General features: G+C 40.3%; 1 protein-coding gene across 2 annotated transcripts in view; it reads left to right on the top strand.

Annotated features, from left to right (window-relative positions):
- The window catches only part of MAMDC2 (MAM domain containing 2), a 64,799-nt gene that overhangs the window by 6,347 nt on the left and 30,699 nt on the right, over positions 1–27,753 (top strand). For both annotated transcript variants that reach the window (XM_032206050.1, XM_032206051.1), the window contains exons 3-4: positions 25,986–26,251; positions 27,121–27,205. In XM_032206050.1, coding sequence (XP_032061941.1) covers positions 25,986–26,251; positions 27,121–27,205 — 351 coding nt within the window. The remainder of the gene's footprint in view (positions 1–25,985; positions 26,252–27,120; positions 27,206–27,753) is intronic.

The raw sequence follows: 27,753 nt of genomic DNA, 5'->3' as shown, positions 1-27,753 counted from the left end.
CTCTCTCTCCCTTTTTTTTTTTTTTTTTTTTTTTTTTCTTTCCAATTTTCTTGCTCAGTCTGTCAACAGCAGATTAATAGTACTACATGTGAGTAGGATTCAGCCTTGTTCCAGCCTCACCCTTGTCTTGCAGACATGAGTGGGACATCTGACATTTTGCTCAGCCAGGTATAACTTCCTGTCCCAGGCTTCTGAGTAACAGCATTTATGGTGGACTGTGTCCAAATAATGGTTATTAGTATACTTTTTGCTTGTCTTGTGGAAATAGATGGCCAAGTGTACTTCACATTCATGGAGGTCTTCATCAGCAGCTGGCTGTTCATGAGACTTTTGATAAGTTTTGGCTTTCCATTTTCATGGGAGAACAAACAAATCCTAAGTTGTTATCAGTGAATCACTGCATGAAAGATGAGTTTCAAAGCATTCCTCCTCCTCCACAGGACAGAAATGTCTTCAGAAGTGTATTTTCGCTTACAGCTGTTAGTGATTCAGCACTCAGAGAATCAACGAACTATTTTGGTGCATTTTACACCAAGCTGTGGAGGACAAGAGAGGGAGGACAGCTGTTAAAAAGATCTTGTTTACTGAATATACCTGCAAATGCTGACAATGGGCTAGACTTTACTTAGCTTGGAAACAACTGAAAATAGGTAAAATGTAACACTAGAATTTGGAAAAAAAAAAAAAAAAAAAAAAAGAAACAGAAAACTGGATGAGGTCAAAAGAATGTTTAGGAGAGGTGATGTAGGCCAAAGCAACTCTGCCAAAAAATAATTGGCATGCAAACCCGTAGAAAAACTGATTCCCTCTGAGTATAAAGGTTTGTAATTCACTACTAGAATGGGACAACTGGTATGGTTCTCTACCATTAGGACAGGACAACTTGTATGGTTCTCTACCACCAATAAAGCAAAATAAACCACGAATATTACAAACTGCATTGCATCTTCACATGTCTGAACAGTGAAGATAGACATGAAAAACTAGTCCCATGACTGTACTGCAGCCACTTCATATGTGACCAGCTCATTCGGACATTACCTGGGCTAGCTTTATGTTATCATGCAAGTTGTGTGTGTCAGTTGCACAACCTGCCCAGACAGACTGGTGTCACAACACTTCAGCTTGCGTGTGTAGGCAAGGTGACCATACCCAGAGTTTATGCTAAGGGCTGCAGGGTCTGGGCTTGTCTCAGTTGAACATTGGAGGGTGAGGCATGACTTCCTGCCTGAAATCACAGCTGCTGTGGCTGACTGGTGGGGAAGGACAGAGACCAGTATTAGGAAATTCATCTACCTTTGTGTGTTTTTGTTCTTCATTACTAAGAATATTAGATCTTACTATATTAATAAAACATATTAATAAAATATAATGTCAATGTATTAACACACTGCTTAAATGTAGTATAATATAATGTAATATAATGTTAAAATATTTAAACAATATATTTTCAGATTCTGTAATAAGCTGGATACGAAATAGAAAGACCTGGGGGTCCTGGTGGATGACAGGTTGACCATGAGCCAGCAGTGTGCCCTGGTGTCCAAGAAGGCCCATGGGATCCTGGCATGCATTAAAAGGAGCCTGGCCAGCAGGTCAAGGGAGGTGATCCTCCCCCTCTTCTCTGACCTGGTCAGGCCTCACCTGGAGTACTGTGTCCAGTTCTGGGCTCCCTGGTACAAAAAAGACAGGGATCTCCTAGAAAGAGTCCAGCGGAGGGCCACAAAGATGATACAGGGCCTGGAGCATCTTCCTTATGAGGAAAGGCTGAGAGACCTGGGTCTGTTCAGCCTGCAAAAAAGAAGAACGAGAAGGGATCTTATCAATGTAGTATCTTAGTATCCTAAGTGTGGGAGACAGAGGGATTTGGCCAGCCTCTTTTCAGTGGTTTGTGGGGACAGGAAAAGGGGTAATGGCCACAAAATGGAGCACAGGAACTTCTGCACCAACATGCGAAAGAACTTCTTCACGGTGAGGGTGATGGAGCACTGGGACAGGCTGCCCAGGGAGGCTGTGGAGTCTCCTTCTCTGGAGATATTCAAGGTCCTTCTGGACACCTACCTGGGCAGCCTGCTCTAAGGAACCTACTTTGGCAGGGGGGTTGGATCCGATGATCTCTTGAGGTCCCCTACAGTTCTGTGATTCTGTGAAACTGGATGGATATTGACCTTGTACATACTGTTGAAACTGACAAAATACATACACAAATCTATAAAATCACTTGCCAAAAACAGCTAGAAATGTTTTCAGTTTTCTGAAAAAATGCATGATTTAAACAATTTGAACTAAAGTTTCTTTCTAGCAGTTTTAGGGTGCATGTATGGCATGAGTTTTTATATACAGGCAATCAGTGAAACTGCTGACAGGCAGTATAAACCACTTTGTGGTCATTGAACTTATTACTCTACATAGGTAATTGTCTTGAAAAAGAAAAGGAAAGCCAACCATTTGCCAGTTCATTTTTTGTATGGAAAGGGAAGTATTTTCAGAACTCTCAAATTCCACAATAAATTATGGAGTCAACATGGGTCAAGATTTGTAGTGAGTGAGGAAAAAAGTTTGTACTTGCATGGATGAGTTACCACAGATTTTTCAGAAGCATTTCTACTAGGAACAACAACAACAACAACAAATGTTCATTTTGTGTATGGCTTCGACTCTGTGCAGAATTGTAACAGAATCATCCTGAGAATGTTCTAATAGTCATATATAGAATGCTATTGAGTGGGAAACTTTAAAAATTTGTTGAAAAAAATAAGCCAAATGCAGTGACAATTACTTGTCTTGTGTTCCCCTTCCTTCCTTTCTTCCTTCCTTCCTTCCTTCCTGCATCCCCTCTTCCTTCAATCATGCTTGTCTTCCTGCTTGCTTTACTTTCTACTTTTTTTTTTTTTTTTTTTTTTTTTTTTTTTAATAGTTCTGTAGTATTATGTTCTGAGATTTTTCATCCTCAGCCACCATTCGCAAGAGCAGTACAGGCAATGCTATTTGGATGACTGATTAAATTTATCAAACAAGGTCAAACCTTCTGAAGAAGGTTACGTCTGAAGAATATATACTTAAAAAGGGATATTTTCCTTTAATCTTTTTGTTTTTATTGTCTTAATATAACTTTGTAACAGTAGTGTAACAGAAGGCCAGATAAAAGGGCAGTGTAGTCATCTGTGTAACTTCATACAATGCTTTGATTGCTCCGAAGCCTCTGTATTGTTCGAACATATTTTATTACTCTCATTTAAGAGAGTGAGCATCATTTGCCCTGTATCTCCCAATGGTTCCAGTCAGCCAAAGATTCAAGTCTGATTATTATAGCTCTTGTCTGAATGATAATAAAGCCAAAGATTCCTAAAATATTATGTAACAATATAGTGCATGGCACCTTAAAAGTGTTCTTTAATAAACAGGTTATTTCTCCCTACACTATATAGCTGTTCCTGCAACACATTTTCTTTTGGCAGACACGGCTCAAGGTCAGCTTATTAGACAACTCCTGTAATTTGTGTAATTGTGTTGGTGTACTTTGGAAGCTGTTTTAAATAGATGTATTGTCTGATAAAGTGTGAGCTGCATACTACTAACATGTTGTTCTGTTCTGAAAACCTTACAAGTCCTAGTATGAAAAGATCCATGAATCATAGTAATTAGATTTCCATTTGAAATCAGTCAAAGACTTTTAGAAAATACAGACTTCCCTGTTTTTAATTAGCAAACTGTTAAAATACTTAAAGAAGATCTATTATGACTGTAGGTGTTTCTTCACATTTGCTAGACCTTAAACGGTATTTCATATTAAAAATTTTGGAAGAGCTTCAGAAAAGGGCAGATTACATCTGTTGTACAGAAACCCATAGTGAGATGTAGTTTTCAATGGAAGTTATTCTCCACCAACTGATTCTCAATTTTTTGCTGTTACATCATAACAATTGACCAAAACTAATTTGAAGGTACAACTGCTGCCTTGTGTAGCACTCAGGTTGGACAAAGGTCAAAGCAAACTTCTGTGTGACAATGGTGTCACAGTGTGAATGATATCACATTCAGTTTTGAAGGAGATGTATTTGTGTTAAAAAGTCATGTCTAGAAGGCCAGGAGGCCAGATAGTCCTCCTACCTGCTCTGTGAATAAGCAGGATATTTCACTGTTTTCTGATAATAACTCTAAAGATCATGTTTTAATACACTGTATCTAAGAACAAAGTTTAGATTAACTATGTAAACAGTTCAATAAAGCTCTAAGTACTTCAAAAAGCTTTTAAGAGCACTTAGTCATGAAGAACACTTACTCATCTCTACATTAGATGTAGAGATGGATAAACTAAATTGTCCAGTGTCACTCTCTGATTCACTAGTAGATCTTGCAACGAGAATGTGCCTCCTTTCATAGGTCCATTTTACAGTTGCTGAGCCATATTTCTTCCAGCCTGGAACATGTAGAGTTTTTTTTTTGTTGTTGTTTTGTTTTGTTTTGTTTTTCCATTTCAGTAGCTATCATGAACATGATTTGAGAAACACACTGAATACGGTTGTTGTCAGCAGGTAGGATTAATACTATTTGGAATAAGGGGCCGTGAAATATGGAAAGGATGCCATTGGGATTTTATGGCTCTCTCTTCACTCCTGAGGCAGATGATGAGGTTTGTGCCTGGCTATGAGAATCCAGGCTAGTCTCATTTTCATATAGATAGCCATAAAACGAAGTCACAACTGAGTTAAAATCTTCATGGGTATTGGGAGCACTGGGAACTCCTTTGGGAACATATTTCAAGGTTTTTGTGCTGTGATAAACTGAACTGCTGTAATTATTTTCTAGTGTGTTGCAGAGGAGTCATCAGTTCTTCTGGGCATAATCTGAGAATAGCAGGGTGGAAGGAAACCATAGACCCAGGAGCTATAAAGGGAGGAACACAAACTCTTCATTGCATGAGATGGGGATAAGATATATTTGGGAAATAGTGTGGAAAGTCTGAGTGGACAATAGATTTTTTTTCTCTGTTTATGTGGCTATCGTGCCATACCACTAAACCTCACAGGAATCTCCTCCCCTCAGGAGACAGAATGTTCCTGAGCCTGTCAGATTTACATGTAAAACCCATGAGTTCTGCCTTATTTTTTCCTTTCTTTATGTATGTATTTTGCAAAAGAATGATAAAGTTTGTGGCATATTTTCTTTGGAAATCAATAATGCTGACTTTCTCGGGGAGGTATAAATAACATTCTGACTTTTCCCTGACTCTGTTTCCTGTTTCACATGTTGGCAGATCTTGGAGGGCACAGCTTTATTGCTATGACTGGGTATAACATCATCCCAGCCAGAAAACTTTGGCTAGCATTTGGATTTTTGAGCTGTTGCTGATATGCCTTTTCTGTTTCAGAAATATCTTGGTTCACTTTAATTCATATACATGCTGTAGAGAAAATGCATATGTACAGAGTGGGGTATTAAGGGCTTTATCTAGAAAATCTGAATGGAGGAAAATACAACAGGAAAAAACAGCAGGAAAATCTGCTTCATTTTCCTTTAAAGAAATGTACCCTCTTGAAAGGGAGGGTAGAACTAATCACTGTGTTCTGTATTTAAAACTCTGAGGCAACAGAGATTACTATTATTGTTTTTAGTACTGTTGATATTTGCAAGACTATGTTCTTAGAGGTGTAGTTGCTTTAGGGAAATAGTTGAATCACAGTCCTTGGAGGGGTTCAAAAGACATATAGGTGTGGTACTTAGGGACACAGTTTAGTAGTAGACTTGGGAGCACTAGGTTAATGGTTGGACTTGATCTTAGAGCTCTTCTTCCAAACTGAACGATTCTGTAATTCAATAATTCTACATTATGGCGAAGGCCACAAGAGCTGCAGCCAAGGTGTGGGGGATGTAGAAATAGATTTGCCTTGTGGCATGGCTACTCTTCCACTGCATGTGTGCTGCAGGTGAACAGCAGAAATGGCCAAAGGAATACTTCACAGTTTTTTTCAAAGTGGAGAAAAATTATTTCTCTCCTGGTGTACTAATGAACTTTAGTTGTAATCAGTTTAGAAATACGAAGTTCTGGCTTCTTTTGATGATGAATTAACTAGAAACTTAGCTGTTGAGGCTGTGGCATTCTATGCAATTAGAAACTGAAGAACAGGGAAAGAGGGCTTCCAGTCTTCATTTGATACATTTTGAATAATTTTAGCACCTACTGCATATTTTTGCACCAGGAAGTTCTGTGGTTTTTAGTTTGTTTGTTTTGTTGCTGTTGTTGTTTGACTTTAAGTATCTTCACAGTTCTTCACAGAGGATTTCTTCACAGAGAAGCTGATGAAGTATGGGTTGGGTGAGCAGACAGTAAGGTGGATTGAAAACTGGCTGAATGGCCAAGCCCAGAGGCTGGTAGTCAGTGGCACAAAGTCCACTTGGGGGCCAGTAACTGGAGCTATACCTGAGGGGTCAATACTGGGACTGCCTTAGTTAGCTTCATTAATGATCTGGATGATGAGGTAGAGTGCACCCTGAACAAGTGTGCTGATGACATAAAACTGGGAGGAGTGGATGATACATGAGAGCGTTTTGATACCTTCCACAGGGACTTTTACAGTGTGGAGAGATGGGCTGACAAGAATCTCATGAGGTTCCATAAGGGGAACTTCATGCACATGGGGAGGAACAACTCCAGGCACCAGTACATGTCACTACTGACAAGCTGGAAGACAGCTTTGCAGAAAAGGGGCTGGTGTTCCTGCTGTATTATACCAAGTTGACCATGAGCCAGCAGTGTGTCCTTGTGGCAAAAAAAAAAAAAAAAAAAAAAAAAAAAAAAAAAAAAAAAAGCCAATGTTATTTTGGGCAGCATTAGGAGGAATGCTACCAGGATGTTGAGGGAAATGATCTCCTCAGCACTGGTGAGGCCTTGGCTGAAGTACTGCACCCAGTTCTGGGCTCCCTACCACAAGAAAGACATAGACACACTGAAGAGACTCCAGTGATGGGCTACAGAGTTCATGAGTGTACTGGAGCACCTCTCATGTGAGGAAAGACTGAGATATATGGGACTGTTCAGCCTGGAAAAGTGAAGGCTCAGGGCAGAGTTTTTTAGTGCATAGAAATACATGAAGGGAGAACGCCTAGAAGACAGAGCAAGGTACTTTCTAGTGGTGCCCATGGACAGCACACAATGGGCATAAGCTGAAACGCGAGCTTTCGTATGAACATCAGGAAAGACTTTACTATGCAGGTGACTGAGAACTTGAACAGATTTCCCAGAGAGACTGGTTTTTACCTCCTTGGAGATCTTCAAAAGCTACCTGGACATGGTCCTGGGCAACAGAGATTCCTCCCAGCCTTAATCATTATGTGACTCTGTGGTATTTTCACTTTTTCAAGTGAAAGATAAGAAAAGCCCTTCTGTAGTCAGGTTTTGAGTGAAGAGATCTCCACACACATCAGGGAATGTGAGAATTTCTGGTATTTAAAGGTAAGAACTAAACACAGTATATGTACATGTGTATAAACTCTGCACCCTCATTTGAGAGAGAATAAAAGTTCTTTGCAGGTACCCTGTTAGATAAGAGATCTCTCAATTGTTACTAACAGGATGTGGAGAGTTTTTTTCCTTATTGGTATTTTTCAGGATTGATTATCATGTAGCTGAGTTTTTCTAATGCACGACTGAAAGATTTCATGGGAAACAGATAAGCTAAATGCAGCATTCTGCTGCATTTTGCAGAACGGTCTGTTCAACATTTCCAACTTTTTAATAATTTCTATTTGAAGACTTCTTGGTCTTTGTTGCGTGCTGTTTTAGACATAGTTGTTATGCTGAGGAAGGTTTAGCAAAATACTTCTGTTGCATATCATCAGTCTTTGTAGAACTTTCTGCAAATGAATCTCCTTGACTGAAAGTGCAATCTCATAGCTGTTTAGTCAAAGTGAGCTGAGTTCATTTAAGGACACACGACAGAAAAAATCAGAATTCAGACCATATGACTGAGAGCATAGTCTGAACGCTTAAACTCTGACAGGCTTGGTGCTGTGACTATGACCCTGGACATTAATTGGTGTCTATGTTTAGTGGATGCAGCAGGGATACAGATGAATGGGTGGGTAGGAGCTATGGGTTGCTCCCAGCAGATAAGCAAGTGACGAAGCAGATGTAGCTGTCTGTGCTGTCTGTCTTGCATCTGTTCTGGAAATAGAGGTCTTTATTCTCCACGGCCATCTATCACCAAGCTAATTTGCATTATCAGTATTTATTTATTATCATTATTTATCACTGTTGTCTGGTTTTAGCGAGTCTGTTCTTTTCTCTTTCCCCCACATGCCAGATGCCAAGCATACAGAGAGTATATTTCCTGCCTTAAACGTGTACACACTTCTGTCAAGCAGTCACAAAAATTTTTAAGTGGGGACTCAAAAAAGAAGACAAGAGGGGCTTAAAGACAAAAGCCTCAAGCCGTGCTTCACTAACTTAGTGTTCTAGAGACTGAGACATCCATCTCATCCAAGGAAAACCGTAGCTGATTGCCCAGATGTCAGGTGGTAGGCAGTCTTATTCTGCATGATTACAGCTGAAAAACAGTGGAAATTTGTACCAGAGCTGGGATAATGCTATTGTTTTTATCTCTTGCCTCTACTTAACACTAAGTGTCATTGGACAACCCACCTGGAGTACTGCGTTCAGCTCTGAGGCCCCAGTGTAAGAAAGACACAGACTTGCTGGAGTGGGTGCAGTAAAGGGACATGAGGATGATCAAGGGGCTGGAGCATCTCTCCTATGAACACAGGCTGAGAGAGCTGGGCTTGTTCAGCCCGAAGAAGAGAAGGCCCCAGGGATAATGAAGAGATTCTTTACTGTGAGGGTGGTGAGTCACTGGAACAGGTTGCCCAGAGAAACTGTGGATGCCCCATCCCTGGAGATGTTCAAGGCCAGGCTGGATGGGGCTTTGGGCAACCTGGTCTTGTGGGAGGTGTCCCTGCCCACGGGACGGGGATTGGAACTGTGTGGTCTTTAAAGTCCCTTCCTACCCAAACTGTTCTATGACTCTGTGACTCTATGACTTTCTATTCTAGAGCCCTGTGATTTCATGCCCTCCTTAAGAGTTCAGTGGAGAAGTTATTCAAAGCAGGCAGCAAGAAAATGTGGAGCTTTTAGTACTGCTCAGGCTTTGGGCCATGGCTTGAGCAACAGTGTAATTCTATTGCTGTGAACAAATTTGAGCCCACCCAGTAAGCAGAAGATCTATGGTTACAGTCTTCCTAAGTGTAAAACTCATCTCTGGTTGTTTAAATTCCTAAGTCTTCATAAGGGGAGGAAAAGGCTGCCTTGAGTGCAAGTGTGCATAAAGATACACAAATGCAAACTGGGAATACAAGCATCTAGGTTCACAGATTTTTAAAGCATACTTAACACAGCAACAAAAAATATATTCAAGAAAAAAAACAGTTCACTTGATCTTTATCCACTAGAGATATGCCTTGGAGACAAGAAAAGGCCCAGGGCATATACAATGATAAACTCTGTCAGTGTGAGGAATAATGTCTATTTACAGGTCTGTGCCAGTTTACTGGCTTACATCTGAATGTGCAGTTGCATATTCATCATCACAGTACTTACTGTTAGAAATCCAGTTATGAATGTCTTCATATGCATCCTTGAAAACTTGTAAATAACTGTATGAACACTTCATTTTAAGTTGTTGCTTTAGTATTTCAAGTAGGATGACTAGTAACATACAAAATATGCATACATATAGCTACAGTGAGGCAATGCTGATGTAAGCTTTTGCTTTGTATAAGATTAGTTGATGTTTAGTAACATACAGCAGGAGTTTAAATGCACAAATCTTAACTAGATCCTATTTAGTCATTGCTTTGAATTTTAATTTTTGTGAGGCCTTTTGCAGAGGGATTTCTTTCCTAGCCAAGAATATTCTTGTGTACTTAAGTGGAAACATGAGAGGATTTATATCAATACCAGATTGTTCTCTAAATATAGCCACTTCTACTGCTTATTTTAAACTAAGTGTCAAACTGGAGAGTTATTAGGGCAGTAACTGTAGTTTGTTTGAAAAAGAAGAGAGAACTTTGCACAGCAAAGTTGTCATATATGGAAATAAGATGAGTGGTATGTGTAGCTTGGACCGCCACATGTAGGTAAGAAGCAAAGAGTTGCAATCAGTGTTTGTTTTTGTATGAAAACACACTCACAAATTTGGAGTAGACTTCACATCTGACGGGTGTTGAAGCCAAAAACAGTTAAAATGATCAATCGCCCCTAACTAGCAGAGGAATCCCAATAGTCTCCTCTTGTGCTGGGTCAGCTAGGTCTTCTGATACACTTTCCAGACTCATTTATTTTTTATGTTATTTCTTTATGACAGATCATTTTGAATTTTCTGTTAGTTATTCACTGCTATGCCATTAGTCAACTCCCAAGTTAGTCCACTATTCTTGAGAGAAATTTCCTACTTGTAAGAGAGGGACAAAGTGCAAGACAGAGGAAGAGCTTAAGCTGTGGAAGCCCAGAGCAGTGGAAGTTTCAGACTAAGTCCATGGTTTGAAAACATTCAAATTGTTCTATGGAAAGAAAACAAAACTGAATCTTTGAAACTGGCTGGAAAATTCTATTGCTGCCTGCTGGACAACTGCTCTAGATGAAGTTCCCTCTTGAGGCCTTTCCTGATCTGGTTCTTGTACCATCCTAGTTTGTACAGCATATGTATGGTCCATACTGGACTACAAGAAACTCCCTGAGAGAGGAAGGTGGTAGTCTGAATGGTGCTTATAATAATGCTTTGCTCTAGGCTGATGGAAGAAGGCAGCCTGTCAGATCTTCTGCAAAGATATCCTTGCAAGCTGTACCTGCATGGTGTGTCTGGGTGAAATCAGTTCTCCCTGTACATTTTACTTGTCATTCTACGTGTTGCTGAGGGGGTTACAAGATGTGCGTGGGAAACCTGCTGCAGGGTTTCCATTAGTGCTCCTATGGTCACTGTTAGCCATTGGGCTACCTGAAAGCCACAAGAAATACAGCCCTGCAGGGACACTGAAGAGGGTGTAGAGTGACAGGCATTGTCCCAAGTCTTGAACATGTTAGATATTTAGATTACAGTAAATACATTGAGAGGGATGCTGAAGAAGAAGTTCAGGTCAAATAGGAATTGGTATCCACCATGAAGTATTTAAACTTAATCTACAGCCATGGCTCTGCTTTACAATTTCTTTAGCTCCTTCAACATTTTCTGGATGTGAGTTGCCAAAGGACAAAACTTAAGATTTTACCAGAAAGTTGAGAAAATTTTATAAGTTATGAAATGTCCAGTCCAGTCCAGTTGCATCTGCTGCCCACCATCTTTAATTTATAATATAGCCTGGTGTCTGCAAGCGTACATGTACATAGCCAAAGAGCGATAATTTGAGGATGGGGAGAGATGGATCCACTCTATGACATCTTCAGCAAGCATCAGAAACAAGCTTGAAATAGGATGTTCAACTCCACACTGCTATTCTGGAGTTAAGTATGTGAACTCATTCCCTGGTCAAACTAATGACATAAGTATTTCTCCAAATAGCTGATATTGTGGTTGTTTACAGTGGTCACACATATTTTGAGTTTTCAACTAACATTAATTAAATTAATTGATTTTGAAATCCAACTGTAGTGAAGTACTCTATATTAATTGCTATTTTCCCCTGCTCCAGCAGCTTACTCTGCAACTATGTTTATACTTAATGTCAAAGATTGTACTCAATATCTGACAATTTTCAGAGGTTAACTAAGGCCAGCTAGTTATGAAAGTCATAATAAACATTTAACTTATTTTGAATAGTCACTGAATTTTATAGTTTTGTACTCAGTTTTGCCCCCATTTTTCTTTCACAGCTGGCAAAGAAGTGCAGTAAAACAGGTCTGTCTGATAAGTACAGCTTGGTTGAAGTGGAAATCACTTTCTGTTTATTTACATACTTCGTTACTCAGATTATTGTCTGTTTGCATGGTTTGTTGCCTGGGTTTCCGTATGTTGCTGCCAACAATTGTAATTTTATGGCAGCACTTGTACCAATGCACAATATACAAACTGATATCAAAGTTTTGGCTATCCTGGAGCAGAGAGTATACTTCACCTTTTCAATTAATATTTTTTAAAAGACCATCCTGATGATGAGTTCTAGTGGTTAACTCTGCCTGAGCTGTTGTGGAAGGACATTCAGAAAGGTGAGGTTAGATTTTATTTGAAAATTCAAGCTATGGAATCTTCCTCATTGTTGCTTCTGCAGGAAAAATAAATGATAATAGTAAGCAAACACTGTCAAACTGTGCCCAGTTTGGTTAATCTCAAGTGATGTATCCAGAAACTCAATACTATACTCCCCAAAGGAGGACTATTATCTTTAAAAAAGTGCTCCATATTTGCTTTTCAAAAAGGAGGATTTTCTAAACCTTTTTATTGTCCTTCAAACTTCTGTATTTCTTTTCTCCCTGATAAGAAAGGAAATACATTTCAGAGGGAAAATATGCCTAGAAGAAACAGGAAATTTAGACGTGGAGAATTTTCTATATCCTGGGGATTCAGCAAGCCAGTAAAGAAGGTAATTACCCTGATGGGAGAAGCTGCATTTGTGCAGATCACACTAGCAACAGCAAACTCGCTCACTGTCTTGTGTAGTTGTGTGCCTACTGGGGAGAGCCATCATCAGTTGTGGCAACCACAAGAATTAGTCAGTAGGGAATGCATGTCTGCCTCAGATCCTGCACTGGAGGGACTCCTTTCCTGTTCATATGGGATTGCCAGCAACTCTTGTGACACATTTCCTCCATGCCAAAGAAAAATTGCTAAATGCCAAGAGATCTACACAGAGGTGCGGAGCATTTTGGTAGCTGCCTGCATTCCACCTGCGTATTTGCAGACCTCTTTGCCATATGTTGTTTTCTCATGGCACCCTATGGCAGGCAGACACAGCTTAATGCAAGAGATAATTTAGCTTGTGCTAACAGTTCCTATCCAGTGGTCCATCATCAGTCCCTTGGGCAGTGATAAACAAAACTTTGAGTTGACACCTTTACCTTTCTGCTCTTGTACCTGATACAGAAATTAAGCCCTTGCATATTACTGAGGTACTTACACAGGGAGATACAAAGAAGTACCTACATGTTTATTCTGTCATGACATAGCTGTGTGGATGCTGGGTTACACAGTTAGATTTGTTTTCAGTGAGGCACTGCGAGTTTAATTCTCTCCTAACTGGGTTTCACGTGGCACAGAGATGTGGAGGAGGAAGGCAGGTTTAATATTCCTTGTATGCTTCTCCTGTTGGAACCAATCTGCATTTTCCTGAGAACAGCTGGAAAGCAGAACCATTTTCCTCCCCAGAGGGTTTCAAGGACAACCACGGGTATTCCTTGAGGCCAGTTTCCTGACTGTTAATAGTCTTATACTTTGCTTTTCTCTGATACAAATAATCTGAGCCATAACAAGGAAATAATTTCTTTATTTTCAAAATGTAAAGGTATTGAAAACTCTGATTTTTTTTTTTTTAAGCAGATTTTTTAAAATCCTGTGAAAATAAATTCCTATGGAAAAGAAAGTAGAACACTTTTAAAAGCAAGGAAATATCTCTGCTTGTATTTGTGTGTGTGTTGCATGCTGTATCCATTGCTCTCTACAGCTTTTTGTACATTTTTTCCTTCTTAAAAATCTGATGTGCACTACAGAAAAATTAGTTAACTATTTACATAATGTACCTTATTCATTTCCCACCTTCATTAACACTTTTTAACTGAAAATTAAAAAAAAACCTGTTTATTAGCAGTAGTCTTATGAAATAACATCTACCTAAGTTCTGAATGTGAAGAGTTTTGGCCCTAGATCGCTTTCATATACTAGGTCAGCTTAGATCAGCCTCTTGGTAGTGTTAGAGACTAGACTTTGAAGGCTGGTGTTTGAGATCTTGTGTTTTCCTTTTTCAGAGTACTCCAGTTATACGAATTCTGGCTCAGTACTTGGGGTTACTTCAGTATCACACATTGAAAAGTTGACTTTTTTTTTTTTTTTTTTTTTTTCCAAGTTCCCAACAGTCATAAATATTTTCCTTGTTTTCCAAGATAAAACTTGGCAAGCAGCTGTTCTTGTGGCCTAGTTTAATCTGAGTTTTTGAGGTTTGGAGAAGGAGCAGAAAAAGTGGGAATTTCACTCCTGCTGTGCTGTGGAAATGGTCTTTTCTCTTGCTCAACAGTAAAGGGAGAGTCTGGGCACAGCGTAAGGAAGTTGATAACATGTTGACAAATATTTCTTGTATGTGAGTTGCAGAGCAGCTGTCAATGTTATTTGGGTTTATAGCTTGGAGCAGTGACTGGAAAAGACAATTCTACACCTTCACTTTTGAGAGATGGCCTGCAGCAGGGTTTTCGGTATATGTGAAAGTTGAACCTGAAATGAAATTGTGGAGTTAGTCTCATCACTTGTTAACATTTAATAATTAGTAAATTGCCTCCATAATCCCCAAGATGCCCATTGATATTTCTTAGGCAAACACGGCTACAAAAGTCTTCAGTAAACAATGAGATTTCTCTGCAGGCAGCACAAGTTTCCGACTCTGCAGGGCAACAGGCAAAACCTCTTTCCCTTTTGGGATCAGCTGCCGGGACAGTTTGAGACTTGAAAATCTGTTTCTTGACATCAGAAACAAAGAAGTGAGTCACTGTCAGTGACCAGCCAGACACACCAGAGCTCCAGCCGGCGTTGTCAAGAGCAGAAAGCAATGTATTGGAGCACTTGCATGTGCCAGATGCTAGCTTTTGGCTTCATTTTCCCCCAAAATGTATTATGTTTGCATAAAATACTTTTCCAGTACAGAATTCACTGTTCCTGGGGAGACTAAAAAATACAGAAAATGTGTTGGGACCGGTGATGAATGTGTTTGTTTGCATTTGTTTATGAACTTTTCTAACACCTTCAAATATTCCAATATTATTGTCTCAAGTGACTTCTGAACTACATTTTATGGCAAATACAACACTCAGAAATTGGCTTTCTTAGTAAAACTAGACTACGGACTGCTTTTAAAAAGACCACACAAAGCTTGGCACGTAGAGCAAAATAATTTCTGTAGAGTTTATTATATACATGGTTTATTTTGATTTAGAATGTGTACAGAGCACATGCTGCTAAGTTGAGCACGGGCTCATCTGTTGATACAGTTGATACCATAACCAGCTCAGCAAGTCTTCCAAACTAAAAAGTGGCTGAGACTGGGAGGGCACAGGCAGAAGTATCTAAATAAGCTCGTTTTGCACTTAATTCTTTATCAAGTGTCCATCTGTGACCACAGTCAGGTTCCACCAGAGTGGGTGGATGCAGGGTTGGATCTGTGGGAGCCAGTCACAGTTCTTTTATTATATTTTGAGCAATAAATCAGGTGCACACTTGCAAGAGAACTGTTCCCTGTGACTGGTGCTCAGTGTCTGGTGAGGTTTGGCAGCCTAGGTGCACCAAGGTAGGGTCACCTGAAAGGTGTTTTATGGATCACCTCAACTTCACTAATCTGTGTGACCACCCTAGGATACTTAAGGTGTCAAGTAGGTAGAATGAGGCCAATTAGCTTTAATTGTCTGCTAGGGGAAAATAAAACTCTAACAAGGACCCATAAACTCCAATACTTTGGAAAGTTTTGCCAAACTTTTTTGTTGTGAAATAAGATTCAGTGAGGATATCCTGAAGGAAGTGGTGTTGTGAACTGGCAGGACCAGCATGATATTTTTTTTTCTAATGACCAGTATATCTCTCATGTGTTATTTCTGTGTTACAGCTCAGATGACATATGCTAAATACCCTTGTAAACAATTGCCTCGGAATAATTAATACTGGCTATTCATGGAATGAAGTTGCAGTAAGAGTGTGCTAAAATTCACCAAAAGTTTCAGCATTTCATTTCCAAAGTCATCTCTACAGAAAGAAAGGGAAATATTTGGGGCCTCTGTCAAGAATAAAGCCTGAAAGCCTGAGCATCTGTGATGACAGGTGCCCCTGGGCAGCTGGAGGAGTGTGAGAAGGGACTGGTGGAAAGAATTCACACTTGGTCATCACCAAGACAGAGGAAGCACAGGGGCCACCATGACATGACAAATGTGTGAGTGGAGGGGGTCAGACAGATGGCAGAGTCCTCTGCGTGTTTTGGGTGATGACTGGTGGCCTGAGTGGACTTCAGATATCAGGGGATTCACTCAGTTAGATGCTGTCCCAATGAAGAATTTGATTAACTGTTTTAATTAAAATAGAAACCCCAAGAAACAACAAATGTAGCAGACCTTTATTGGCTAGGGTCAGTAATTAGATACCTTGTGGAAAGCAAAACACTGGCTCTGTTCCTAAATCTCCTAAATTTCTGAACATTCATTGGCATACATTTCTTCCTGTTCCCTCAGACTGGAGTTTGCACAAGGAAGTGTCTTTTGATTTTGGTACCAAGTGATGCTTATGAATGTGTTTCTGGAAAATCCAAATGTCTCACTGGGAGCCAAAGTTCTCTGACTGAGTCTCCTTCTAGTGGCACTGGAGACTGAAACCACAGAGGCAAAAGGGATGTAGTCATAGGGCACCAGCCCCTGCCACAGAGGACCGCACCATCCTGCAAAATGTTCTGGGGTCTTCTGAATTTTGAGACCAGCAGGGAATTTATAAATGTACAATTGTTTACAATCCCTGTAAAATTTGGAAAGTCATCCTAGGGTTCATAAATACATCCGAGTTTCGCGAAAAAAAAAACATGGCAAGCTTTCAGTCATGCATTTTGATGTGCAGTGTTTCATATTTTTAAAGCTATTCCCTTAACAAAAAGGAATAGAGAGTAATAATTGAGGAGGAAAAAAACAGACATGCAAACAAACTAACGAACAAAAACCAAAACAAGCAAACAAACAAACAAAAACTAACAAACAAACAAACAAAAAAAAAAAAAACAAACCAAACCAACCAAACAAAACAAACAAACAAACAACAACAACAACAACAACAACAACAACAACAAAAACAACAAAAAAACAAACACACAACCAAAACCAACCAAAGATTGCAGCAGCACTGACAGGTTGAATTCCAGTCTTCCTGGGCTGTTAAATCCAACTTTAGCTTAATTTTCCCAGTTTTAACAGTTTCAGGGTACTCAGCCAGAAAACATTACTCGAGTTCTTGGAAAGGAGCTCCCTTGCAGGAGCAGGATTGTGACCAGAACCCCCATGCTCTATATTTGAATGAAAAATACATTGTTAAACATCTCTGAACATAGGGGATTTGATACCCAAAGAACGTAATTGTACAGCAGGTTATATTTAAAGTTCAAATGGCAAATATGCGTTTCAGGATTAACTGTACAACTACTTTCCATTTATGTAAAATGTGCGTGTGCTCACAGTTATCTAACCTGAAGCTATTTTGATAATCCCTTGAAAACTCTCGTTCTCTGATTTTGTGGATTTTGGCTCAGTCAGTCTGTACACATTCACAAACATCCTCAATTGCAACCAGCTGACTGCCAGACAAGATTCGTGTACAGGACTGTAGGAGTAGAGGCATCCCTGGTAAACTGAAGCCACAGATACTGATCTTTGAAGTGGATAACTGTTGGATGCAGTTTTGCAGAGCTTCAGGAAGTATTAGCAGTGGTCCTGGTGTTTGTTATGTTCAAGATCAATAGATATGTTCCTTGGCTGCAGGTTTTGTGGTTGCAGATGCTGAATCTTCACTGTTACATGCTCCTGGTCCAGGATGAGTCTTGCTGAGACAGAAAATGAGTCACTGTGGCTGCTTTCTCACTTAGAGTGGATTACTCGAGAGTAGCCATTGAGTAAACATGGCAGCAACTAAGGGACTGCCAACAATAAACAAGTCAGGAGCCAGTGACTGTCAGCAGCTTTTCAAAAGTGATGGTGTAGCGAGGCTGGCTTGCTTGGGCACCCTTCTTCCGGGTTACTGTTAGCACCCATCAGGATCTGATTAGCATACCTTTAGGCAGTTCGTGTAGCCAGCTATTTCAAGGCCTGGATCTAGACACAAACCTGGTCTGTTAGTAGTACCGTTTGTGTTTTTTGATGTGAGAGCAGTGATCACTCCACCAGGAGTCTGCCAATTGTCCTAATGATCCTGGAATACACAAGAACTATAAAAACACTAAGCTTACAAAAAGCAGGAAACTGAACTCACGGGAGTTCAACTTTTGAAGCCAGTGAAACCAAACAAATATCTCAAATATTTCAACACTAAATAATATTTCAGTCTTTGCAAAAGCAAGGGCCTGGGTGAACATCAGAGTAAATGTAATTTGTCTAGGCCAAGCACATTTACAACTTTTACTGGAGGGACAATGCTGTGGGCAAAGGTTACATTTTATTAGTTGATCTGATGTAGCTGGGAGAAACAGACAAGTACTTAGGCAGATGAGCAATTTTTTTGGGTAATGTAGTAGGCCAAGTGATTTGGCAGATGCTGAGAAAGCAGATCCGTGCAGTAGAAAAGCTTTGCTTTTATAATCTCTTACTGAGCGCACCCCTGTGGTTTGCAGACGCACTCCAGGAGGCTGCCGGATGGGTTTTTTCTTTCCCTAGGGGTGGTGATGTGATGTGGCCTGGCCCAGGACCCCACTGCTCGCCCTGACCCCACAATATCCAAGCCAGCCTGCTCTGCTCTCTGACAGGCCCCAGCCCCGAGGCTTGCTTGTCCTCTCTCTTCCTGGGCCACGGCTGTCATCCCATTGCTTGCTCTGTGGCCTATGAGCCAACAGCTTGGTCAGGGGTGCAAATCTGATGGCTTTTCCTTCAAAAAAGAGCCACTGCAGCGTGGACTGGGGGTCAGTCAGCTGGCTGTAGGCACGCCGAGGTGTAATGTGGCCAGTGCAGAACAGAGGGGGCAGAGCTAGTGACACGCCTTGGGCACACCCCAGTGCATCCATGGCACACATCAACAATGTAAATAAGCAGCATAACTCAAGGGAATACTGTAGGAGCAAGATTTCATTCCTCTTTTTCTGAGGAAAGGCAGCCCTGCGCTACACTCTGCCAGAAGAAACAGCTGGGCTGAAGGAGCAGTTGCAGCACTTTCCTCTGTGTTTGATCCTGGGGAAACATGATGGATGAAAGGGGCAGAACTCATAGCGAGGGAGGTGAGCGCAGTCAGCAAATACATGCCTGATGATTTCTGCTTTACCTGGTTCTTGTCTTTGATATTCCCTATGGAACAATGGAAACTGATTTAGGGTGCCAAAGAATAAAAGAAAGGCTTTTCTAAAATAATTCTTTACAGTTCAGAAATTCACAGCGGAGTATCTTGTACCTAAATCTTACTTGAGTTCTGCTCAAGTGTACCGGCTAATAAGAATCACACAGCATTTTTGAAAGAGCTCTTGCAAGTAAAAGCAGAGATAATAGACTACAATCTGGGACCCTTTATGTCAGCAGTTAAAGAAGTGTCAAAATGATATAATGAACAGTGTGAAAGGGAGATGTGAGTGGTTTGAACAATTGCTCATTGGAATTGGTGGATTGTTCACAAGCCTACAAGGCTGTGTTTGGAACAAGCAGAAAGAATACTTGAAAAGTGCATAAGCATCTGTGAGGTCACTGTGAGAGAAAACAAGCCCACATGGTTGTGCTTGGAACAAACAGAAAATCTGGTGTAATTGGTACATGATGTCAGGATCTTGGGACTCAAAGAGGGAGGGTGAGGAGACAACCCATCTGTGGCCAAAAACTCTTGCAGTTAAAGCATCCCCAGTGAGACTACTGTAGTGGAGCAACTGCTCTAAATTAAAAACAGAAAACAGCAGCACAAGCTGAACCCCTGCCAGGAGCTTGTAGCCATGCTGATGGATCAAGATGAGAAGGCATTGCCAGTATGGTAGTAGTTGTGACCAGATGCCAAACGCACAGAGGGCTTCAGGGCTATTGTACTACTCTGACCTTTACTGACAGGCTCACTAACAGCTGCCTTTGTGCACTTTCTGGAGAAGCAAAGGACAGTGCAGGAGAAGGGGCTGGTAGTCATGCCCTTTCTCCCTTTCCAAGCTCTCTGCATGGAAACAGTATCAGTAACAAGCCTTTGGAAACTTCTTTCCCCTGGTTTGAAAACCCATTGCTCTGACTGCTTTGGCATCCTTGACCACCAAAGATCCCAATAATCAGTTTCTCTTCTCAGAGACAGATTCAGTCTATAAAGCAGAGTGAGCTTGTGTGTGAAGAGAGCTGCTGGGGGCAGCTCCTGCTGCCAGGGCTCCTGCTGTCAGGGTTGTTGGTGCAGTGGAGGAAGGTGTGTGGCTGCTGGGAAGAGCTACCTGTCTGCTTATCATCCAGGGCTGTGGTTTCCTACAAAATGCTCTTGTTTTGTGTAAATGTTACTTGCTTTTGCAAAAGTTGCCTGGAAACCCCATTGTTCCTCCTGAAGTGGAATAGTACAGAGGTAAATTTAAGGGGGTCCTCCTCAGGTGCCCTCCCTGATGGGCAACAAGAGGGATGCCAGTGGCCAGGCAGGACCACAAGCTTTTGCTGCAGGAAAGTGGCAGCCTTAGGCCTAAGGTGCCCCTATGGACACACAAGAGGGAAACCCTGTGACAGCAGCTGTGCATGAGTACAGCCAATGTTGTCCAGTTTTGTGGTGAGTGCTGGACATCAGTCCCTGCAGACAGCAAACACAGACCACCTCCTGCATCTCTTTCCCTCAGCTGTTTTCACAGAGCTGCTTTTAAGAAACCACAGATGAGACAAGGAGGTTTAAAGACCAAAAAGTTTTTTCCTACAGCAATAGGTCCCAGTGGAACAGTGCATTTCTTCTGATGCGAATCTAACAGCTTACCAGAAATGAACTCCACTGTGGCTTAGCAAGAATGGAAATAATGATTATGTTCTGCTTTGTCAAGTAACTTTAATCATAGATGTTTCAGACATTTTGGGACTGAACCTATACCTTTGTGAACATGGGCTGGCCTTTGCTGCTCAGCCCAGTGCACACTGTGTGAGCTTTTGTCCACCTGTGCCAGAAACTGCTGCTGCGAATCCTCTGGGGACCAAGAAGAATTGGTCAAACACTGTCCCTGCCGCTGCTAGGGACATGAGGCAGATGGACAGGCCTCCTCTTCTTTCTTTACCTTCTCCTCCTCCTCCCCTGGCCAGGCATCGATGGTGAGCAGTGCTGCTTTCTGCAGCAGCCTGTGTTGAACTGATGCTGACACTGCCCAGAGATGCTGGTCACACGTGAGGCCTTGCTCACAGGAGACTGCCATAGGGTAACACCCTGACCAAGGCTTTTGTGTGGTTGATCAGTCTGAAAGTTTCTTTGACTTTTTTTTTTTCATAGGATTGTAGCAAGAAAAGTTTTTCCTCCTATTGAAAGGTGACTTTATCATGCCATTTTTTGCTTTCCCAAGACACTACCTAAAAAAAACTTGAAAAGCTCCTCTCTTCCACTTTTCTCCAAAGAGCCTTACCAAAATGCATGGTAACTCTTCCTGGGAAGAGGAAAGGTTTTCTCCAGAAAATCTCAGCTTTTCATGGGTTAAACAAATTAAACAGTGATCCATATGCTTCTGTTTTTCAAAACAACTGCCAGGTCAGCAAAAAATGCCCATGTTAGTTGAAAAGTTTCCTTTATATTGACAAGGAATTGACTCAAAAGCAGTGTGTTGAGTCTGAGGCTTTTGTATCCAATATCCACAACCCTTCTCCTTTTCAGCCAAAATTTCATTCAAATATATGGGAGAATTTATGTGTTCTTACCTCAAAGTCTCATCTAAACACAATCTGCACCCAAGGATAGCCTCCAATTAAAAACTTAATTTGCAAAATGATCATTAATATGTTTTTATGATTAATATTTTAAACCAATTTTTCCTGGTGATATAGTAAGGAATAATAGGTCATAAAAAACTGTTTTTCTTTTTTTTTTTTTTTTTTTTTTCTTGGAGTAGAATATAAAAAAAACAGCAACAATAAACAAACAAACAAAACACCCTAAAGGCACTCCCCAAAATCCAGACACTGGTATTCCAAAGAAGTATCAGTTTTTGTTGTAAGAATCCCTGGTAATATTCTTTTCTGTTTCCATAGGGAAAGTACAGAGGAAATCCAAACATAACTGGCATTTCTTGCAAATTTTGTCTATAAATAAATGTCTAATCAAATGTAAATTTCCAGACTTTTTTCTGCTTCATATTTCCTTAATAATGTTTCTCTTGGAACTTGCTGTTTATATACATTTTTCTTGTAAAGCTTCACTGTTGCTGAACTGAGCAAACAGCTGTGTCAGACATAAGCCCCATGAAGGGTGTAAAATTTCTGTGGTTATGCTTCTAAATGTGAAAAGCTAGTTGGTAATTTTAGCTCCGCCCCCTCCTTTTTTTTTTTTTTAGGTTTCTTAATGGGATTTGGTTTAGTTTATTAGCCAGTGTCTGGCTTTGTGCCTTGTTTGTGTTATTTACAGGGAGAGCAATCACTGTCATTTCCTTACTGAACTGGGGGAAAAAGTAGTATTGCTGGTCTCACACCAAACCCCCACAAACCATTGATATAATTGCTGCTGACTGATGTAGAGATGGCCATTTAGTAAGTAAATTAAAAAAAAAAAAAAAAAGGTTAAATATAGATTAGGAAAATCTGAGTGAATGATTCATAGAGTTACAATATAACCAACTGTAATTGAGAGACTTTGTAAGGAACTACTTATTACAGCATCAAGATCAGAGACTTGCACACAGAAGGATTTTAAAGGTCTCATTTTGCAAGTCTTACAGATGCGATGCGTAGTCACACTGATTTGCAGTATTGGGTCCTAAGCCCCCCTGGGGCTCAATATTTTGCTTGGACAAGCAGAAATGTAAAATGAGCACATTCTTGGTCCTGTACAGAGTTTGATACAGCTGTCAGGCAGAAAGCAGACAAGTTACACAGTAGGTAAGCAGTCATTACAGAAACCTGGGTTGGAAAGTGCACTACTTGCCAGCTGGAACAGTGAGTGCATCACCAGAGAAATACATCCAAGAGTCCCCTTTCTCCCAACTCTTCTCTTAGCTGTACATGTTTGCCATCACCAGGTAATTGCTAACTGCCAGTAGTTAAATGTAGGTAGCCATCCCTGTCTGTTGTCACCTGTAAAATAGCTTGTAAGTTCTCTTCACCATAACAACAACAACAACAACAACAAAAAAAAGGCCATTCCATAAATTAGGAAAGCAAGAGCAGCTTGCCTGTATTTACAAAACTAATTATACTGATTAGGGCTGTATCTACCACCTAAGCAAGTCATTGCCAGAAATTGCAAGAAATAATATGTTTGTGTTTCTGCGTCATCAGACTTTTCCCAGCATTTTGTGACTTTCTGTGGTTTGGAAAAGTAGCCCTCTTCTGACAACTCCTGAGTGAATTCTATAAATTAGGTGACTGTAGGTGATTGGAGGGAGGAGGATTTTGAGGGAAAACAAAAACAAAAACAAATCCATTATGACATGCTGCAAATGAAGCTGCATGTTGCATTTTTAATGAGAGATTTCTGGGTACATCAGTGTGCATTCATCCAGTTCTCCATAGACTGTTAAATATCCTTCTGTTACTCCCACAGACAAGTGTGGAAAGTTATCTGCTTCTTTACTCCAAGGAGCCCTCTCTTTGCATTGATTTGCTCTCACAATCGCTCTGTGTCAGTTCTTGAGGTCTGCATTGTGGGACCTTCCCTTCTGCAGCAGCAGCACATCGTAGCTATTATTGAAACACAATTTAGTTTAAAGGGCACTTAGTCAATGGCAGCATTCATTTGTACGAAGTTTACCATTAGCATTTTCTGTGCTTGATTCTGCAAAGTGCCAGGCTCTCTGATCCTCATTAGCAAAGCATTTTAACATACAGATAAAACTCTCTATCAGTGGTCCCATTGATTTCAGTGGAGCCAATCACACTCTGATCCTTCCAGAACAGGCTAAAAGGATTAGTAAATTGGGGGTGAGAGCACTTTTTCTGGAGACTTTGATGAATAAGTCAAATTAATCTTAAAAACGAAAAGAACGAAGAGATTCTGATTAAAAAGAGTTCATGATCTTTACTTTCGTATCAGTGGGGATTCAGACCAATCCTGACTGGAAAGTTTAAGAGGTTTTCTTTCTTTTTTAAATGAGTACTTCTGTAGAAGAACATTAGTCTACTTATAATTAAGCCTTAAAGCCAGGCAGCCATTTGAACCTCACAGCTGGTAATTTGAGGTATTCATGGGAATATTTTTCTATGTCAACATTAATTTATTTCTGAAAAAGAAAGAAGAAAAAAAAAAAAAGGTGAATATTATAAGAATGTTCTGTTTCCTGTGGGTTTTCTCATGATGTCTAGAAAAAAATAGGGTTGAATTCTAAACTGAAATTGCCAAGCATGGATTCTGAATTACAGGTTTCTTTGCAGGCAAAATGATCCAAATTCATGCTAGCTTAAAAACACAGATTTTGTGTCTGAACTGGATAATTCCACTTAAATCAATGTAAAACAAGTGTCGTGTGAGAAGCATTTGACTTCTGGTAGAGCCTTAGTAATCTCCCTGTATCACCCACCCTCATGAAAAAACATGCACGCCCTGGACTAGATCATGCCAGCAAATAAATACAAATAAATCTCTTGTGGACTAAGTTGGTAGCTGTGTGCAGGTGGATGTTTTATACACTCACATTGCAGTTAGTGGCAGATGAAGTATATGGAAGGCACATTAGGTGCCTATTTCTAAATATGTACTTTATTTTTTTTTCTTTGATGTGCTGTTGCAATAATGGGTTACTTGCACTTGACCAGTGATTTTGTGTTTTCCTTCAAGAGACTAAAACCAGGCACAGCAGATATAAGAAGAAATTCTGGTAAGAGGCAAAAATAAACATTCCATTCCCTAAAAAGGGAAAGAAAATGCAGCTTTTCTGTGTCCACACAGCCCCTTATACTGCTTAGGGCTACATTTATCCCATAAGTAAGTAGCAATCATTTATCTTACATCTGCTAAACAAAAATGCACAGTACAAATGTGTTAGATTGTTTCCTATGCAGTGTCCCCAAGTAAGAGAGGGAGCAGATAAAGTGGGATATTGTAGCATACACTGCTTAAGGAACCAGGGATCATCAGAGCTCCTGCCATCATCATGCACTGGGCAGAGGATTTTGGGAACTGCATAGACCAAATCTGTGCTTGTTGTTTGTTTTGTGGGGTGGTGACTGTCCATGCTTATGATTTTTTTTCACAATAGAGAAAATACTTGTGAATCTGAGAGGCAATAGCAGAGCTTCTAGTAAGAAACCTCAAGGTAGTTTTGTTGAGCTGAAGAGTTCAGGTGGGAATTCAGAGAGGAGAGTGTGCCTTAAAGGCAAACAATGTATACAACATCACTCTAATTCCTGCTGTGTCCAAGTTAAGCAAATGCTTACACATGTGTAGGACCTAAGAATGGGCTCTGTGGTCAAGTAGAATAAAATTGAAGAAATATATGCCTTGAGGAGAGAAAAGAGTGTAGGGTGATGCCCTGCTGTGTGAAGGACTGATGTGACAGTCCTCAAGAGCTCTTGCAACTCCAGCTTTCTATGACTACTGTATGCCATTGCACACTCTCGATCTTGGTTTTGATGTGTTAATGAACTCTCTAAGAACAGGCATCCATTCTACTGTGATTTATTTATCATTGTCAACTTTTCCTACATAATGTTTCTTTGGTATGTTTTTGCATCTTCATGTCTTTTTATCCTTTCATCACTTCCTTTCATTTGTTTTTATAGAGGAGCTGATGTTTTAGTCCCTGCTCTTAAAATATCCATCTGGAAATTAATTTTGAAATAGTTCCATTGACATCGCTGATACATTTAAATATAACTTTACATTGAGCACTATTTCTGAATCAGTATAGTTGTACCTGCTGGTATTGCTGCTTAAGAGAGAGTCTAATCAAATGATTTGTCTACAGCTACCTGTTTTGGAGGGCAATGCTTAAATAAAAATTCTGATGTGTTTTGTTCCTAGGACATTACATTTCCGTGGACACATCTTATGAGGGTGAGAAAGCAGTGCTTTTCAGTCCTGACCTATATTCTGAAGAGTGGAGCTGCATCAGACTGATTTATCAGATAGCAACTACTTCAGGGACTTCATCTGATCATGCCAGGCTCAACCTGTATCTGAGGCAAGAAGGAGAGAGCTTTGATCGTTTGATGTGGTCAGCCAAGGAGCCTTCAGATAGCTGGCTCATAGCTAGTTTAGATTTAACAAACAGCACAAAGAAGTACAAGGTAAGCCCAATTTTGGAAGACACCACAAGCTTTCATTATGGTATCGTATAATCAGTATGCATTATGGTGTATGGACTAATTTACAAGCATTTCCACTCTTGGCCTTACTCTTCCTATTCTGACTCCATGGAATATGTGGTCTTCAGTATGCACTTCCTGGACAGAAGAGAAATGCACTCCATACTGATGGGATGCTGAGTGCTTGTTCTAAAATCTCTGGGTTAAAACTGATGCAGGCTAGCAGCATGTGAATCACTTGTCCCCTTCTATCCATAAAGTCGGTGAGTAATGCTGTTTTGAGTCAGGCAGTTAATACTCTTCGAAGCAAAGGCATCTGTCTCACTGGAAATCACAGCGGACTGAAACCAAGCAGCAAAGATACCTCATTTCTTGGCAGCCTGACATAGCTGCAGTTGTCTCATGGGAGATACATGACCTGCCAGGTCTTAGTTCTGCAGATGTGCTCTCAATGCTGTCCTCTGCACCCTTCTGGAAGAAACAAGGATCAGAAGGTTAGGGCAGAGTATTTCTACCCAAATCCTCTTATGATGCATTTCTCACAGTAACTTCCTGTATAGCCAAAGATGAGGAATATAAAGCTATCTATTTGCAGTGAATGATATGAAGTGCAAGCTATTTTGACCTTGTCTCATTGTCCTTCAGTGTGCCTTTTTTTCCTCAGAGAAGGGCATTAACTGTCTTTAATACATTCTGCCAAGCCTTTCATCAAAAGTACTTCTGCTGACTGTAAGGGTGTTGAGGTCCCTACATATGTTCTGTTAGTTCACCTGTTTAGCCAGTTTAAGTGTTTAGGTTGATAATGGCCATTCTGACACCCTAAAATCTACAATTTGATTTATATTGTGCAGATTGTACTAGAAGGTGAAATGGGACAAGATAAATCTGCCAGTATAGCCATCTTTGAAATTAAAATAACTCCTGGGTATTGCATTGGTAAGTAATGTCTGCTCAGCTCTCATATTCTCTGCATAGCACAAAATGCCTCATTGGCTGCTTTAAAACCAAGTTAAAGATTCTGTTTTATGAAAAAGGCAAGGGGTATTCTCTTAATGAAAACTTGACGGTTGCATTTGATACAGATATTTCATTGTTTTTAATTTAAGACAGTGCACATTAAAATGCGTATGTATGTACCTACCTCTCTAGTATATATAGACATTTCATATAAATTCATGTGGAATTTCAGTAACCCGTTCTGTTCTTAAGCTACTTATTGTTTGAACAGGACCAAGTGTTATATTTTCACAAAAATAGATGTCTGCAAACATTAAGCATAAGAGCTGCAACATTATGTCTGCTGTCTGCTGCCTCATGTTTCCTTACAGAGGCACCTTTAAGGCTACAGAGTGTCAATATTTACACTGATTTTATTTCCTCATGACATTTGCCAAAAACTGCTAAGTCAGTGGCTCAGATGCTGGGACACCTTCCCATTTCTGGGAAGCTCTGGTGGAGTCCAACCAAACAGTTAAAATTCTTTG

The sequence above is a fragment of the Aythya fuligula genome, chromosome Z (assembly GCF_009819795.1).
Source record: "Aythya fuligula isolate bAytFul2 chromosome Z, bAytFul2.pri, whole genome shotgun sequence".
Lineage (NCBI taxonomy): Eukaryota > Metazoa > Chordata > Aves > Anseriformes > Anatidae > Aythya > Aythya fuligula.
The sequence above is the reverse complement of the archived record's forward strand: the minus strand, read 5'-3'. Positions and strand labels throughout refer to the sequence as shown.